This window comes from Ahaetulla prasina, chromosome 2 (genome assembly GCF_028640845.1).
Source record: "Ahaetulla prasina isolate Xishuangbanna chromosome 2, ASM2864084v1, whole genome shotgun sequence".
NCBI classification, from domain to species: domain Eukaryota; kingdom Metazoa; phylum Chordata; class Lepidosauria; order Squamata; family Colubridae; genus Ahaetulla; species Ahaetulla prasina.
Window position 1 is genome coordinate 116,429,901 of NC_080540.1, and position 18,396 is coordinate 116,448,296.

Consider the following 18,396-nt stretch of genomic DNA (forward strand, 5'->3'; position numbering starts at 1 on the left):
GTAGTACTGGAATTGAGCCAAAAGTTATGATCATAAGTTGTGCCAGTTATTACAGATGTCAAAATACTTGTTTTTATGACCTTTGAGGGGTCCTTGGTGCTCTCTGAGCTTGTTTGTTTGCTTGCAGATGTTTTGCTACCCAAACTAGGTAACATCATCAGTACTTACTACCTTTTCTGTGGCAATCATTAAGTGAACGCAACAATCACAAAGTGTATGTCAAGGCCGTTAAGTGGAGCCACTGTTTGCTATTGGCATTTTTCCAAGACACCGGAAATAAACAAGTTTCTGGCAAGAAACATTTAAATCACAGCTGGGATGCTAACAGCTGTGAATGTGGTCTAGTTGCTGAGGTCACATGACCCAGGGGAGGGAGAGCAGTGGCCATAAACTTTGAATCTGTAAGTGCCTTTTTGGTGGATCTGTCATAACTTCAAATGGTTGCTTAATGAGTGGTTGTAAATTGAATTTTCTTTTGTTTCACATTTTTTGCCCAATCTTAGTGGTATCCTTGAAGTGAAAATGGGCCAGTTTCTTAATTCCTCTTAGGAAAGGTCAGGGGTTGAAACAGCTATTGGTGTTCATGAGACGGTGTTAGGATAAACTAAATTCACTTCCAGATCAACAGCACAAAACTGAACCCATGCCATGGTAAGGTTCAAAATGGCAGTTAATTGGCATAGAGTAGAGAAGACCAATCATTTTTTCTTTCAGGTAAAAGTCAGGGAGTTTTTGTCTTACTGTTTAAGAGAGGTCATTTTTAAAAAGAGAGGTCTTTCACTTGCAGCTTTTCCTAGCGCTCTGCATCTCAGTCACGTTAGATTAGCTTTCATTAGGCATCAGCGCCTATTAATTTACATCAGTCAAAAAGTCTCGCACTCAGTTTTTGATAATTTATTAACTAAAAAGGAATTAAGTCACAGGGGCAGGAGGGCCTCCAGGAAGAACATTTACCAGATTCTTTCTCTGTTTAATTGTGTATCTTTCAGTTGAACCTTTGGGTTTCACGCTGTTTTGTAGATTTGGCTCAAAGGATTTGTGACTGCCCGTTAAAAACTAGATGTCAGTTTTCTGTCAAGCCAATGTAAGATAATTTTCAACAAGAAGAAAACCACCTGCCACCATCTACAAGCTGGTCACTGTCTCCAGTTTGCGTTCATAAAAGAAGCGATGGGGCGTACGCTTGGAGGGGGAAACCTTCCGGGTAAAGTAGCTCAGCAAGGACTTTGCACTCTGCTGGGATGCGTCATCTTCAGTATCATCCCTGATGAAGGAAGCAAAGATCGAAAGAAATGAAAGATTGACGTCTAGCCTACTTTACTAGCGTGCTCTTCTGTGCTAGTTGGGAAACATACAGTACTTGGTGAATCTTGCTGCAACCACTGACCACTGCTTTCCCACAATCGTCTTAGTTCTTAGGACCTTGCTAAAAATGTTTTGGTATCTAGTCCTTTCCCTGCACCCAAGTACTATCGGGTTGCTGCTACATCTGTCTAGGGGGAAAGTAATTTTTTTGCATCTCCAGCTCCTATACCATCTTGCATTACTGCCAAAGTCATTCTGAGATGGCAGGTAACAAAAACACTTGGGATTAAATGGGAGAGCTGCTTGATGGGTTTCTCAAGAGTTGTGAGAACTAGTGACAGGCATCCTAATTATTCCCTGGGATCAGCAATTCCTACACCTGCAGTGTTTTAAACATCCCCCATCTATTCATATTATCATGTAGAGAACAAGGCATCAGGGAATAAGCAGAACTAACCTTGAAGGGAAACATTTATTGCTCATAAATGATAAAACCCTTTGAGGAATAAATTCTGCAGATAGGAAGCTGACCCATTCAGATCAAATACAACCCACATTCCTTCTATTTAATCCTCCACACATACCTACTATTCAAATAGAAACCCAAACTCTTCACCTACTCTTAGTCATTCAAATTCACCTCATCCCTACTTACTTGGTATCCAATCAATACCAGTATGTCATGCACTTCCTGTTCTCCATCAGTCTGCTGTAGTGATTAAGGTCCTGGCCTAGAAACTAGGAGACTGCGTTCTAGCCCCACTTTAAGGTACGAAAGCCCACTGGGTGACTTTGGACCAGTCACTCTCTCAGCCAAACTACCTCACTGGGTTGTTAGAGAAGAGAGGAGCATTAAGTATGCTTGCCACCTTGACTTATTTATAAAGTAATAAAAGCAGGGTAAGAATCTAATAAATAAATAATAAACTCCCCAACCCAACTGCTGCCTTTGACAAAGTGTGTTTCCTTCTGCAAGAATTAAACTATGAGAATGAAACTTCTGACTCATCACAATATATAGTAGCAGCAATGTATACTAAGTTATTTAAATTCTCCTTAACTCTCCATTATATTCTTTATCCATCAGTCCATCTCACAGCTTGTTCATCCACTTACCAATGAACAGGCACAGCTTTGCTCTCCAGAATGAGCTGAGCTGTGCTCCAGCTAAATCGTACAAACTGTGGATAGCCAAAGACTGGGTCCAGGTTTTGAGCGAGCCATTCTTTAGTCTTGGGATCTGGGAAGAGAAGGGATGGCTAAGAAACTTTGCATATTATCTGCAAAGTCCTTTTTATCAAACAATATATTTCAGCCTACTATGTACGCTATAGGAGCAGAGATTAGGTAAAGTATATAACAACATTAGGATAACTGTTTTCTTCCCACTCTCCCCTATAATTGCAACATGTTATAGTTCCACTTTCACATTACAACTTCACCTTAGTTGTAAGGATTGGAAACCCCATCACTGCATCAGATGCAATCTATGGCATTAATTGAACAACTGTGAAGTTTTGGCACCATAACTATCTACCGTAATGGAGTAATAAATGATGACATTTCATGGGGGAAAATCATTTAACTATAATTATGATTCAAAGTAAGACTGGGAGAAAAGAGAACTCAGGAATGCGAAAAATAATGTCTTTGCTTTTCAGTGTTCCTGCATAGGAACAAAAAAACCCTATTAGGCCATGGCATGAAAACAATACATGGTGGCTCCTACAACTGGCACTCATATCACCTCCATTTTTGAGTGCAGAGCCTTAGATGACTAGAAAGGCATTACAGAATGGAGTATCCTGAAAAATAGCATTGCCCATCCAGCTGTCACCCTGAATTAGAGGCTCTTCACAAAGCAAACATTTTCTGCCTGTCTAATCTTATTTTAAAGCCACCTGATCTAAACATCACTATCACTTTGCACAGCTCCAAATGCACAGAGATGGAACTGAAAGAATAAACTAGAATTTACCATTGGGATAGCCGGAGCCATAATCCAATTCTGCATCTTCCAGGTTTTCCAAGAATTTCCAATTCTTTACAATCCTGTCCCTGGCTACCTAGAGATTGTAAGAGATAAGAATACAGGGACTGACTTCCTATACCATATGAAAAGTCCATATAATTTAGCATTCTTTCTTCAATAATGGACATTTTTTTGCCTAAATTAAGAAAAGCCTGATGGTAATTGAGCTGATGGGCCAATCTGTGCATCTTGCCAGTTAACATAACATACATGGAATTGGAAACAAAGGAGTTTCGCATTCACCTTGGCACAAATGCTGGCTGCGCTTACAGTAGGGAAGAGAGAGTCTGCCTTGGCCTTCACTGTAACCTCCAGGTCAGGAAACTGCTGCTTTAGCTTTTCTTGATATTTCTCTGCTGGTCCCACTGTGTCTACAAAAACCTGAAAACAAAAAGACCCATGAAGGATTTAAGGGGGAGGTGTGAGGGAGGTTTCTGGCTACTTCCTGGCAGTCTAGGGCACTAAGCTAGTTCAGGGGTCACCAATCTTTCAGGCCTCAGAGACCACTAAACTCATAATTTTAAATCTGTGGACGACTAATATCATCTGCCTAATGACCAGCTGGGTGGGTATGGCTAGGTGGTCATGGGGCTGGGTGTTGGTGGCCAACTCGATGTCACTCACATCGAGGGGTGCCTCGCTGGCCTCTACTTACTCCTCCCCTCCCAGCCATTCCTCGCCTGCCCACCCGGGCTCCTTAGAATCCCAACAGGAAGCAGTTGCTGGAGCTAAGCAGCCACCATGAGAAAGAGTTGGCAAAACAGCTCAATTCAAATTGGATCTGACTGAGAAGGAGGCTCAGTAGAAGCACCTCACTGAGGACTAGGAGCATAGGCTTTCCAAGCAGAGGGAAGACCTGCGGGAGTACAAGGCCAGATAATGGTGCCTGGAAGCTCAGCAGGCTGAGATGGTCAGCCAGTTCCAGGCCACGATGCAGTCCCACTGGAATGAGGCCCTCCAGCTCTTCGCCACCAGCGGCCCTTCCCTCTAGCCTTTGCCCAAAGCCCCACATCAGGAGGCTGAAGCAGACCCCGTCGGAATTTCTGCCCCCCTCTGACCCACGCAAAAAGACCCTGAAGGGGGAGACTCTCTGCAGCAACACAAACGTTCATTTCATGTATCCATCCCAGGTGCCGTAGTTTGAGGACGCCTGATTTAGTGCAATATAAAAAATGCAAATAATTTTTCTGCAGACCACCAAAATTTTCTCGTGGACCATTAGTGGTCCACGGACCACCAGTTGGTGACCACTGAGCTAGTTCACCTTTGCAACTTGCACTCCAGAATCCAGTGCATACTGGATTAGGCCAATAGCTGTATCGTGGGATAGTGCATTCAAGTTGTACTTCATCCTGCAAGGAAAAGGAAATCACATTGACTGATGAAGACAATTGACAATGAAGCTTATCAGAAAAGAGGGATAGAAACTGAAATTAGCTAGATAATGCCATTTGTCATTAAGGATTCTAACTAAGATAAGAGGGACCCAGGTTCTAATCCCCACCTATTAATACAGCTGCCAGGGTGATGAGAGCTGTCATTTTTAAGTCTACTTAAATGGATTGTTGTTGTGAGGATAAAATCAGATGTGATGCTGCAATATTCATATACAAATACAAAATGATTCTCATTCTGGGCAAATAAAAATAATTCTCTCCAGCTGTATATATGTTATATATAGTGGCACCAGATTAGAATTAGTTCCATAGGACACATGTGTTCCAATTCCAGTGAGGGGTAGGCCAGGCAGAGGAATAATTTTAGAGAAATGTGTGGCATCTTTTAAAACCTAAGATTTAATCCACATAATAGAGAGATTGCCTTGTCTCTACTGCACTCACCGCCTCTGCATACTAGTTGAGATGAAATTGGGGGACAGGATGTGTAGGGCCCATCCTACATATTCCTTAGCAGCATCTATTTTCTCAAAGAGTTCTTCCCGTTGAGTTTCTGTCAGAGTTTTGGAATCTGAAAGCAAGTGGAAAAAGATCATTTTCAGGTGATGGGGCATGGAAGAAATAAACATTATTCCCCTACCTTGCTCCCCCAATAAAAATACAATATTTTTGTTTTCCTTTTTGTACAGACCCTTTGTTCTGTGACACAGTTGCAATATTACTGAAGTACAATGACAACCTGACACTCCTTTTACCTGCTACTTTCAAAGTCTCTAGGTCTCCTTGCCGAGACACAGGACAGTAACAGATTCCATAGACCATGGGGCCTGGAAAAACAAACAAATCAAAAAAGGTTATTCAGTCTCAGTTACTATGATCTCTCTGCAAAAAGTATAACATTAGCTAAAGTCCTTGTAAGACAACTAGCCAATATAAATGAAATGGCTTGAAAAACTGCTTTGACAGTACTTAAGCTACAACACTATTTCTACAATAGGAAACCCTCCATAACATTGTCTTGCAATAAACTTTAATTACGTATATTGCATTCGTTCAAGCTCTCGAAGAGGGAAAAATTATGAAGGTAGTAAAAGTAGCAAGAGGATATTTGTGGATTTAAGGATCGGAAGCATATTGGCACAAAATGAGAAAAAGGGTTGCAATCAGGGTGAAATCCAGCAGGTTCTGACAGGTTCTGGAGAACCGGTAGCGGAAATTTCGAGCAGTTCAGAGAACCAGCAAATACCACCTCTGGCTGGCCCCAGAGTGGGGTGGGAATGGAGATTTTGCAATATCTTTCCCCCAGGAGTGGGATGGGAATGGAGATTTTGCAGTATGCCCACCAAGCCACGCCCACCCACTTTGCCGTATGCCCACCAAGCCACGCCCACAGAACTGATATTAAAAAAAATTGGATTTCACCACTGTTGCAATATCAAGACTGCATTAATTATGTACTATGTCTACAAGATGACACTGCAATATTTACGTTAGCTTCACACCAACAGGCAATTAGACTACCTAAAAATCCACAGAATCCAGCGAGTTACAAGATTCACCCCGGACGATGGTTTTTGGCCCAGTACCCCAAAGGCTCTAGTTTTCCCTCATATATTTGAATCCATACCCAGTACTGGTCCTCTGCCTGCCTCATCGATGCCCAAACTACAGGGCTCAGTTCGGCAAACAGGAGGCACTGCCGAGGCCAACAAACAATTCACCGAATTGTCCCGTTCGAATTTGCCGAGATCCATATTTGCGCGCGCGTGATGGAAACTCCCCCGGCCGAAGACATAAGAACGGGAAGTGCAAAGAGTGCAAGGTCTTCTGGGAAGCGTAGTTTGTTCGCTGCTCAATTCTAGCGTCGGTCGAAAGGCTGTAGCATCTCCAAATTAAGAATAGGGGAAAGGCAAGACGTTCGTTAAAAATCGCAGGTGAGTAAAGCTTCGGAGTACTTTAATGCAGTTCTACCTCCAGAGCTTTTTGCCTGTCGTTAATGAAAGTATGAAACAGACTGGTGTTTGATTTGGTCCATCCCCGTTATCTGTTCCGTTTGGCGGAGCCTTCGGCTTTCGGAATCTTGAGCCCGTTTTGTGAATTTCCACATTAGCTGGAAATTCAAGTGAGATCAAAACTGGAATCGGGACACGGAATGCATTGTAGCTTTAAGCAATGCTCTCCTCATCCTCTAAACAGCCATACCAGAACGAAAGAAAATCTTCGCATGAAGCAATTACGGTAGACAATGAAAGAACTGCCTTTATTCGTTCAGTGGATGTCCTAAAGCATTGTAACATCCATGTAAGTCTATTCTTTTATTCTGCACCGCCCACCCCCATACACAAAACCACCTGCCCAGTGTCTTTTTCAAGAACCAATTATTCCAAGTGTAGCTTTCTCAGTGTTAGAATTTGCCCTGTTGGCTGGCCGCCTGTTAGCAATAGAGGTACTTAGTGGTAAGGAAATTTGGTTTTCATATAGGGGACAGCAAGCGGAAAACGTACTTAACTATTAAACACAAATTCGGAGGACGGGGGGTGTCCGCGAATGGCTTTTGTTAGCATAACGAAGATCGACCTCTTTTAACAGTTCGGACTGCGTTTCGATCGCTGACCGTCGATCTTCGCAAGCAACCTGGATCTCTCAGCAAAGGCCCGAACGCAAGGCATTAAAAAAACCAAAAACACCCATCCTCCTAACCAATGATGGAGCGTCCAAACACTGCATGGTAGAATCAGGCGCCGACCACCTTTGTTCTCGCTCCAAAATCCCCCTTTCGGAGACGATGGCGAGAGAGGACCACGTGTGCCGCTCCCCGCGAGAGGCGGAGCTTTTGCTTTTACCCGCCTTTACGCAGCCGGACCCGCCCCCTTCCCGGCTCTCCGAGTATAAAACCCTCCGCAGTAGCCGTGGGTGCCACACCTCCTTTCCCTGGAAGCGGTCACTTTTTCCCTCGTGCTGTTCGCGGAGACTGCGGTAGGTTAGGTGCTTTAATGCTCTATCGAGGCTCTATGGGTGGGATTTTGATGCTTGGGGCTCGCCAAGGCTAATTGGGCGGGTGGGCCTGAAGCGCTTTGCCCCCGTCTTCAGCCTCGTGGACTAGGACTCTGGCGCGCGTGCGTCCTTTTTTTAGAGGCGAGATACCGGGGAGAAGGGGAGAAACGCTAATGCTGGATTAAGGGCTCTGCGACGCATAGTCTCTCTTTTATTTCCCCCAAAACTGCCAGGTAGGCGAGCTTTCTTCAAATGAAATTGCAGGCTGCAGGCGAGGAATAGGCTTCTCTTTGTTCCGAGAGAGGATGGAGAAAAAAAAGGAGGCCTGTCTGCTTCCTTTAAAATATATATTTCCCCCCACCTCCCCTTTACCTTCCCATTGCTTTCTTCTAGCTTTTTCCCGCCTCAATCCCTGGGAAAACGGGGAAGCTTTCTAGGCTGGTCTAATTTTTGAGGCAAGGCAGAAAAAGTAACCTTGATACTTAAGACAGGGTTTCTTTAGTAACCTGAAAAAAGTCACAAATATAAATCTAGCTAAAAAGGCATGGAGCGAATGCTTTATGCCTTCCCCTGCTTTAGAGTTTGCATAGTGCTTACCCAATTTCTAGAATGCCTAACCATGCTAGCTAGGGATTATAAAAATTATACTCCAGCTTCTCTTTTAAAAAAAATAGAGGTATGCATTTTTAAAAAGTGCAGAATGGTATAAGGTATCTTCATGTCCCAATTTTCAGTTTCAGTCTTTAAATTGATTGACTAAGCTTTTCAATTAGGGAGTAGGTTTACGAGACTAGAGAGGACCGGAGGGATAGTAATGGCTGTGGGCTGGGACACTTAATGATTTTGTTCTGAATATCATTTTCTTCTAGGCAGCTGCACTGATAAATGCAAATATTATACAATTAGGTGTTTTGCATTATGCCTATTAGTGCAGATTTCACTTCTTTGAACTATAAGGGAATTGTGCAAGGGTGAGTTCTAGTTCTATAATGCCATAGTCTTAGGAATTCTGTGAAGTTTGCCAAAACTGGGGGAAAAAAACACTCTCAAAATTAGGGATAGTCAGAGCATTTTCTCTCTGCCACCTACTCATCTCCTTAATAAGTAAGACTTTGCTGCTATAGTCCTGGAAGTTATTGGTTGCTGGAACTCTTTATGGGAAGAAGTAACAGTATGTAATAGAACTCGTAACTGCTGAAAAAGTGCAAGTCTGGAAATGGTGAAGATTGGAAGACACTGCAGTGTATCAGTATTGACTAGATGCAGTCAGTCCCTGCGTTCAGGCATAATGTCCCAAAGAGTATTTCAAAAGATGGCAGTTATTTAACCTATTGATCAAACCAAATACCTTAAATGTTACTGCTCCTTTTGAGCTAGGTCAGTTGATTTTGTCCCTTGTTCTAGCAAGAGTGTGATGCTTGGCAGTGCTAGGACCAGTTATATCTTTACGTTTTCATGAATGATCTGTACCAATCAGCAGCAGTGCTCCATTAGACCCTTGTGGTTGCCACCATTTAGAACTGCAGTAGTTTGAAAAGACACAATTGGGGGTAGGTCAGGGTAAGGTGTCTTTTCAAACTACTGGTGCTCAAAGACAATACAGTGAGTTCTAATTGAATCCAGTTCTTTATATGCTTACATCTAATGTAGTCTTGCAAGACTTAAGCTATAACCTTCAAAGCTAATAGAATTCTGGGGTGTGGCTATCCTATAGTTTTTCCTCCTTCCCCCATCCAGTTCAGGATTGCACAATCTCTTAGTTCCTTCTCTGGAATGTGCTGCCTCCTTCCTGGGAAGTTGGGTGCTACTGCTGATTTTATCCCTCCCCTGCCAGTTCAGCTGCACACTGCATCAAAGAAGCCAGTTTGTGAAATGTCATCTAAGATGGGGGGGGGGGAGCGGAGGATTGTCGGTTTATTAATATATAGGGATAGCCATGCCCCAAGCCTAGAATATGTTTTTCGCATTTTTGTTCTAAGAAAAGGATGAAATTGTGCTGTAGTTTTTCTATTTGCCACTGAAATTTGAGACAATTTGGGAACTACCCACTCCAGCCCCCCAAAAGACACAAGAGTTTTAAAGTAGAGAAGATACAGTAAAATGAAAATACCAATTGCTCCCTTATACCATACATTTATTATCTATTCTCCTGCTGTGCAATAAATTATAGGGAGGGAGATGTATACGTCTTTTGAAAAGAAATGAAATGTAAATTCTTGTGAGGATTGGAAAGGACATATGTTTGTCTTTGGTCAATGTCTTCACATGAATATTGAGCTGACCCAAACTCTAAGATTTCCTATGCTTGAAGTTTGAATCCATTCTGTCTTTATTTGGTCTGTTACTGCTGCTGTTTTTTAGGTTGTAAGAAATAAATTGCATTTGTCTCTAGTTAGCCAGATACCAATACTTATTCAGTTTTGTCTGTATTTTATCATGTTGGTTTCCTGGAAGCAGCTTAGCTTTATCTTCTATCTATGTTGAAGATCTACCTACGTTGTGTCATCCATATGCCCCATAAATTCTCCTCCAAAGTCTGTTTCAAATAACTTTGATGCAGAAAATGATTTAGTCCAGTTTAAATTCTTAAAGCACGTGATGATTAGATATGGTTTTCCACAGGGTATTGTTCAGTGGATTGAGATTACTATTTGTAACATTCTGCCACAGTTAACAAATTGAATTATCTTACTCTTCTTTTATAGTGTGTTACGTGGGACGGCTGCTCACTTTCTGCCTTATTTAATTTGATTCTTGAACTTTTGGCCACCATCTAAGCCAATCTGTAGATGTTAAGAGTATTATATTGGGAGGGTGAGAATATAATTTCTTTTTGTATACTGGTGATATTTAAGGAATTTTGGATCAATATTCTACTTTGTCTAATTTTATAAAGGTTGTAGAATATTTTGGAAAGTATTTTGGTTCTAATTGGAATAAATCTACATAAACAGAGTTATGTAAAGAAATGGGATTTGTGATTTCTACTGACACATTTGGGGCTGTATAAACCCAAAGTTGTATTTCTAAATATGTAGAAATATGTTGAACATTATTACTAAGGGTTGAAATCAGTGGTGAAATCTTCCCTGGTTTGCCACCGGTTCACTATGCACAGTGCGCGCCAAACGCACACTTTGCATGGAAAAAGGAGGCTTGGGAAGGTAAGTAGAACAGTGGGGCGGGGGGGAGAGAACAGCTGTGCTGTGATTTGGATTCACTAGAAGGCAGGATTTCTAGCAATTTTAAATTGGGTGGCACAGCTGATTGTTTGAAAATACAAGTTCAGAGGAACTGGTAGCTTTTTTTTTTACTACCAGTTCGCCTGGTTGTAGTGGATGTTAATAAATAGCATAAAATCCCTTTAAGCCTGTGGATCAAAATTAACTTATGAAAATTGTCCTTTATTTCATTTATATTCTTATAGGTATTTCTATATTTTAATAAATATATTGAAAACTTATTTAGGAAATGTATTTGGGGAAATGGACCACCAAGGTTTTTCTTAGCCAAAGTGAGATTATCATTTGAGGAAGATGGTTTTAATTTATATGTTATGTAAAAGTACCACGGGACCAATAATTTATCAGCCACCTGCTGGTGAAATGAAAATATAATGGAATATTTTCTTTTACGGGCTAAATTGAAGATTATCTAGTTTTGAGATCGTGTCAAGTGGTTAGAACAACAGAGCAAGAAAAGGTTTTATTAAAATTGGTGGTAAATAATTTTATTGGAAAACTTGGATAGAAACTGGGATTATTACTTTAAAACAACTACTGTGTAACTGTTATGTTCAGGACTTTTTCCAATTCATTCAAATTCAATTTGGTCTTACCAGTTTGCAGCAGTGTGAGTATTTTCAGCTTAAGCATGTTCTAACAACTAAATATTTACCAGATGATTTGGCTGCTTTTAAAGCCCCGCCCCCCCAGTTGCTTTTTTTGCCTGATGGAAACTATTGCCAAAATAAAGTAGACATTCCTGGGATATTGCAAACATACCTTTTAGGTCAACATTTCAGGTTGGAAATCTAGTTAATAAATGGCTTGGTAGCCCTTCCTTTGCACCATACTTTTTCTTTCTATGGTTAGCAAGATGAAGGAGGCATCTGAACTAGGAAATGCAGCACATTGTTCCTCAAAAGAGGACAGCCTCTCCTTGCATGCCTCAGGTTTTGCTGTGGATTTAAAAGCATTATTAATACCATTCTATTGAACCAGTTCCTGTGACTAGGGCTTTGAATAGAGCATTATGCTGGATTGGTAGACTTTGCTCTTTCTCTGAGCTTACAGGCTCTAATTGGGTAAAAGTTGTGGTGAGAAAATGGGAAAAGAGAGGCCAAAATCGTGTTGCCTTTTTTTAAATCATCAAAAGGTAAAATTAGACAATACTTACTCTGAATCAGACTATATCATTCCTGAGAAGTGGTGCACTTGACCACTTAAGGCATACATTATTGTTCTGATATTTTAGGAAATGGCCTCTGGTAAAGCATATATTGGAAAACCAGTTCCAGATTTTCGTGCTACTGCAGTGGTGGATGGCAACATCAAGGATATAAAGTTATCAGACTACAGAGGTAAGGCATTGTAGCTTCTGTTAGGTTTTTAATTGTGCATCCATGGGATTCCTTAGTATTCTAAGCTGTCTAGACTTTATGGGAAGGCTAAGATACATTTTCCAAATAGACTGCTTTATGAATCCACTTTAGCAATGTTGGTAATTATAAAGCAAATGCACATGCTCTCATGTTTTATTTTATTTATTAAACTTGTTTGCTGTCCATCTCACTGCAAGGCAACTCTGGGTGGCTTACAATATTAAGATATTGTCTAATATTGTAAAATATAGTATAATGTGTGCCATGTATAATCACATTATTTTATTTATACATTTTATACATTTATAAAAATATAAAAGCACATTAAAATTGCAATAAAATACAAGTTATAACTAAATATGGGGAAGAAGGCAGCAGAATATATAGTGAGGGGATGGAATGGGAACTGCTATTAAGTCAGTCAACCACCTCCAGTATGATATTCCCCTATTTGGGCCTCAAACCAACTGGCAAAGCCATGTCTTTATGTTCTTGTGGAAAGTCAGGAGGGTGGCAGCCAATAGCACCTCAGGGAGCATTATATTCCAAAGAGCAAGGGCCATGGCAGAGAAGGTGCCTAGATCCCACCATCTGGAATTCCTTGATGGGACTCATGGCATACCACCTCTGCCAACATGAGTGCAGGGGGCTTCTCCCATAGGGGTCAGATGGTCCTCAAGTAAGCTGGACCCATACCATGCAAGGCTTTATATGTAATAACTAATACTTTGAATTGTACCTGGAAGCAAATGGGCAGCCAGTGCAGCTCTTGGAACAGTGGTGTATCATGGGCCACTCTAGGGGCCTCAAAGACTGCCCACACCACTGTATTCCAGTTAAAGCTTCCAAATGCTCTTCAAGGATAACTTCAGATGCACAAAAATCATGAAAGTCTCCAATCCAGGATACGTTTGTAGTTTAATATCATCATACTTAGTTTAAGATTAATATATTATCAGTGAGTCTAATGACCAGCCAATTTGGTGTAGTGGTTAAGCATCAGGCTATAAACTAGGGAACCATGGGTTCCAATGTTCCCTTAGACCCAAAGGCAGCTGGGTGACTTTGGGCCTACCTCTCTTATCAGCCATAGGAAGGAGGCAGTGGCAAAGCACCTCTGAAAAACCTTGCTAAGAAAACTGTAGGGAGTTATCTAGGCAGTTGCCAGGGGTCGAAGGCTGACTCAAAGGCACCACCCTCCCCCCAAAAGCCAAAGAAGAGGTAGCTGACAGTTCATAGTTCAATATTCAAATTAATGGTGTTATGACTATGAATGAAGTACAGGAACATATTCAGTCTAGATGGCCACTGCATTAAATAAAAGCTGGTTGGGTGATTTTGGGACAGTCACTTACTCTTGGTACAATTGCTTCACAGGGTGAAAAAAATAGGAGGAAGGAGTATTGTGTGTGTTCACTGTCTTGAGTTATTTATACAAATAATGACAGTATAAATACAAATAAATGTACATAGATGAATGGCATGTTTGTTTTGTAACTGGAGGAAAGGTCCTGATTTGACCTGGGTAAGATGTAACCACCTTATGAGTGTTCTAGTGACTCCAAATTTTGCTCCATTTATAAACTTTAATAGGGATACTGTCCAGAAGACTATGGGAGTGCAAAGGTTCTGGGACTCTTGATTATGATTGTTTTACTGATGCCCGTTTCTTCCATATAGGCAAATATGTGGTTCTGTTCTTCTACCCACTGGATTTTACCTTTGTCTGTCCCACTGAGATCATAGCTTTCAACGATCGAGTTGAGGAGTTCCGCAAGATTAATTGTGAGGTTATTGCTGCTTCTGTCGACTCTCAGTTTACCCATTTGGCTTGGTGAGACTCCTAGTATATAATTATTCATAGAAGTAGTTGTGCTGGAAAACTAGTTCCAGAGGTGCATATTAAAAGCTGGCTAATAATAGGACACTGACAAAAAGGAATAATTATGCTTTCTAAGAAGTGTACCCTGGCCTGTATCTTGCTGATATATGGAGATCTTTTGTCAGGCTTCGTTCTTGCCCTAGGAACTGGAAATATTCCAGTCATACTCAGGCAGACGGTACAACTGATATGCCAGTCACAAGAACTGCTTGTAGTTATAGTGCTGAGAAGAACTTAGGCAGATGTTAACTGACAGATGGGTGTGGAGGTCTCCACCAATTTTATCTAGCAAAACTTGGTTGTTGGTTAGGGGTTTATCAGCTAACTTATTAGCTGACATAAGCTGCTTGTACAATTAATGCTGGACACCTGAAATGGATACAGAGAACAGTATGCACTTCCTTGGGCCAGCAAAGTCAACTATAAATGAAATGTCTCTCTTGAAAATCCATTTTTTTAGTGAGGAGAAAAATGGTCTACCCATTTTTCAAACACAGTTTCACAAAGTTTTGTGTTTGGTTTAGGACCAAAAAGTTAGGAAAGTATTTTCTATATTTATAATTTAATAATTTCTAAAATCTAAATGGTTTCAGTGTACTGAGTTTCAGGTCATTAAAACAGTAGTATTGTGGATATTAATTTTTTCCTTGTAGGACAAATACCGCAAGAAAGGATGGTGGCTTGGGTTCGACAAATATCCCACTTGTAGCAGACATCAATCATAACATTTGTAAGGATTATGGTGTGCTCAAGGAAGAGGATGGCATTGCATACAGGTATGAAAAGTTAGTTCTAAATGAGTTTGGAAGAACCTCTTGTAGGTGATGGACATCTTGGTAGTTTAGCTGATATAGTCCCAGTTAGCATATGCTCCTAGTGATGTAAGCAGAGTAACCAGGATATCACAGGACTAACATATTCTGTTTATTAGCTATGTCTAACTAATCCACATTGCTCAAACAACATGTTTGTCAAGTAAACATAGGAAAGCTATAGTAATCCAGTTCTTAGCAAATGCAGACCTGGAACCTTTACAAGATAGAAGAATGCCTCTGGTTCATAGAGTTTACTAGATCTCTCTGTCCTTGACTTAACTTTTCTTCTAGCAGCTCTTTAAATTGAGAAGGCTACATATGCAAAAATTCAAAATGCCACAGTTCATGGTTGATTCTGGCCCTATGTCCTATTGATTTATAGATATAAGGTTTTAATAGATTCCCATGGCCTGAAACTTTTGAAATGATAATGCTTTTTTCCCTCAGAGGTCTGTTCATAATAGATGATAAAGGCATCCTGCGACAGATCACAGTCAATGACCTACCTGTGGGACGTTCTGTGGATGAGACACTGCGCCTGGTTCAAGCCTTCCAATTCACAGACCAACATGGTGAAGGTGAGTGACGGATCCTGGGATAATAAATGGACATAGAAAGATGTAGCAGTAGTGCTCTGGGAAAGATGATCAATTTAAGATTGGTTCATTGTGCCTTGATTCTCTTTAGGGTGCAATGATGGGCCTGAGTGAGATACAATGGGGATTGAATAGTAGTTTTCAAACAATACAGCATTCATGTAGCAGCTACTCATTAATGTGACTCTAGATGGCTGAAAATAAATTAGGTAAAATACATACCGGTACTATAAAAAAATGGAAGACATAGCATACAAGTGTCATTAAAAAAAATCAGTAATGTAGCAAGGAGACAAGCTCTGTCACGCATCCAGGGTGCTGGGTTCAGGCACTAAACTATACCAAGTTTCCAGGGCTTTGTGGAAGGTCAGCAAGGATAGGGTTAATCTAATCTTAAAGGGAATTGTGTTCCAAAGAGCAGGCACCACAGCTGAAAAGGCTGGGCCCCACCAGCTGACACTCCTTAGCTGATGACACCCAGAGCATGCCTCTCCTAAATCAGGGAGAGATGGTCCTGTAAGTAACCAGGTAGACAGACAGTTGCTGACGCTGTTTCAGAAAGTAATTAATGTTTTATACCCATGCCAAATAGAGAAGCTCTTCAGTGGAGCCTTTTAATATATGTAAAATTCCTAGGATACAGTTAGCAATACACTTAATAATTTTTGCCCAGAGCAAACGGGAACATAAGCTTGGTATCTTTCCATTTCTCATGCTGTGTCTTGAAGACAGTTTCAAGAATGAACATGAAATTACTTTGATCTGATGTAACAATCTCAACTTGCCAAATTGCATGTAGAGAAATAGCTAGTTGCCCTTTTGTACCCTCTAATTTAGGACCAAATATCTAGAGTGTAGCTCATTGTCCAAAACATTTCATAAAAGGAACAACTTGTAGTCAAATAACTATTGGTAATTAAGCCAGTAAAGGAGCATGAGGCATTTGCCTTCCCAGGCAGACATGCATTTTCCGAAGCCAGAATCTGAGTTTCTAAATCCAAGCTGGAAGGCGAGTGCAGAGAGTCTTAAAAGTGCACATATACAATATATCCTTGCCCTCAGAGGCAAGAACATCTTATTAAATTGCCCTAACTGTCTACATTAAATACCATTAAATACTAGAATGTTACGAAGTTATGTTTGGATATCCTGGCAATCCTGCTTCTTCCATGGCTTGCTTAATATTGTATGCATCAGGAACACAGGTTGAATTTTTTGTTTGTCCAAAGGGTAAACAGTTCCCAGATAGCATGAAGTCATCCTAGTTTATTTAGCCATTTCTGCCATTGCAAATTGTTAATTTCCAAAATATTTTATAATCCTTGCTGATTATGTCTTCTAATCTAAATTATACCCATCTTAAATCATATTTCCCAAGAAGGTTAAAAAAAAACCCAGAAGTAACAATTTTTAATTATTTGAGTGGATGACAGATTAAATAAGGCTCAAACATTACTGTTTCATGCAAATATATTCCAGCAGAAAATACTGAGTTTTGGGGAATGTTGTCTTTTGTAGAAATTCTAAATAGAGTGCATGCATATATACACCCATGTTATGAACTAGCTTGGGTCCTTTCTGTTGTTATTTCAACTAACTAGTTTCATCTCTTGTTAACAGAAATAAAGAGCTAGCCTTGCTATTTAGATTTGCTCCCTTTGTTGTCTTGAAAAATCCCCATTTCAATATATTTTTCTACTCTAACGTTTGCTCCTGTTCTTGCTACAGTGTGCCCAGCTGGCTGGCAACCTGGCGGTGACACCATCAAGCCCACTGTGAAAGACAGCAAGCTGTTCTTTGCCAAGCAACAGTAGATTTCTCCTTTTGTATGCTCTATTACTGAAGTAATCTGGTTTAATGTAAAGGGATTTCCAGTAAATTCTCCATAAGAAAGAGGTTTGGGAGATAGTTTGTCTATAAAAGTTGGCTGCTGTATAAGTAATGGCCCATAGAACTAGATTAAATGCAAACTTCAGTTGGGCATCTTCGTTCCTCAGTAAAATGATCATTAAAGGAAGCCTGATGGTACCTTCTAATGTCTGTATTGTTGAACTTATTTTAAAATAAGAAAACAATTCCAAGATCGTAATGCTGAATTTAGCATTTCATGTTACACAGGAAGTCAGGTTATATGTACGTAGCAGGAGCAGACAAATAGATCTGGTTTTGGAAATGCACAGCATGCATTCTTGCTACCATGCCTTTTGATAAACTCAATGTAACAGGCACTGATTATTTTTGCTAAAATCAAGAGAAGACATAGCTATTAGCTGACAAGCCACAAATTAGTCCACCTATTGCGTAAGAAAGTAGATCTAAATCTTTTAAGATAGAAATCTTGTTTAGTCCATTGTCATCCAAGTCTAGAAAATACACTCCTAGTGCAAGTTGTGCAACTGGACCATGAGATAATGAATGAGTGGAAAGAGTAGGAAAAAATCGGCTTCCTTCTTGTGCATAGGGAGGAACTTAAAAGAACCGGATACAATTGTAAATTGAATAGGTTCAAGTTTGCTAACTAGGCATTTACTTTCTACAGTCCTCTATTTAAGATACTGTAGTTTTAAAGCTTGCTGGACTGCTGCTGAGAAGTATATGATATTAACCATTTTGCTTAGTATTTTTGAATTACTATTTTGTACTTAGAGAAAATTGCCACTTACCAAATTTTGGAGTCAACTCCTTCCTATGATACAGTCACATGGCCTTTAGAAGCTAGAAAAATCCTCTAGACCAGGGGTGTCCAAAGTTTTTTTGGTGAGGGCCAAATAC

At 40.4% G+C, this 18,396-nt stretch overlaps 3 protein-coding genes across 8 annotated transcripts in view; 1 reads left to right on the forward strand and 2 right to left on the reverse strand.

Annotated features, from left to right (window-relative positions):
• FABP6 (fatty acid binding protein 6) overlaps window positions 1-18,396 on the reverse strand; it is a 191,452-nt gene that overhangs the window by 133,011 nt on the left and 40,045 nt on the right. The gene's annotated exons all lie outside the window — the stretch shown is intronic.
• RNASEH2A (ribonuclease H2 subunit A) lies at window positions 880-7,536 on the reverse strand. Of its 5 annotated transcripts, none has more exons than XM_058167129.1 (8): window positions 7,435-7,536; window positions 5,490-5,561; window positions 5,179-5,305; window positions 4,602-4,689; window positions 3,581-3,718; window positions 3,284-3,371; window positions 2,422-2,545; window positions 880-1,264 (listed from the first exon to the last, which is right to left on the reverse strand). In XM_058167129.1, the coding sequence occupies exons 2-8, from the start codon at window positions 5,554-5,556 to the stop codon at window positions 1,126-1,128; spliced, it is 771 nt and encodes a 256-aa protein (XP_058023112.1). In that variant the 5' UTR covers window positions 5,557-5,561; window positions 7,435-7,536; the 3' UTR covers window positions 880-1,125. The 5 variants fall into 5 exon arrangements, with proteins under 5 accessions (XP_058023112.1, XP_058023114.1, XP_058023111.1 ...); XM_058167131.1 differs by lacking the exon at window positions 7,435-7,536 and adding an exon at window positions 7,239-7,412; XM_058167128.1 differs by lacking the exon at window positions 7,435-7,536 and adding an exon at window positions 6,362-6,561.
• PRDX2 (peroxiredoxin 2) lies at window positions 7,613-17,660 on the forward strand. 2 transcript variants are annotated; one of them, XM_058167140.1, is made up of 6 exons: window positions 7,613-7,710; window positions 12,205-12,310; window positions 14,012-14,165; window positions 14,867-14,989; window positions 15,476-15,606; window positions 17,353-17,660. In XM_058167140.1, the coding sequence occupies exons 2-6, from the start codon at window positions 12,208-12,210 to the stop codon at window positions 17,436-17,438; spliced, it is 597 nt and encodes a 198-aa protein (XP_058023123.1). In that variant the 5' UTR covers window positions 7,613-7,710; window positions 12,205-12,207; the 3' UTR covers window positions 17,439-17,660. The 2 variants fall into 2 exon arrangements, with proteins under 2 accessions (XP_058023123.1, XP_058023124.1); XM_058167141.1 differs by lacking the exon at window positions 7,613-7,710 and adding an exon at window positions 7,942-7,961.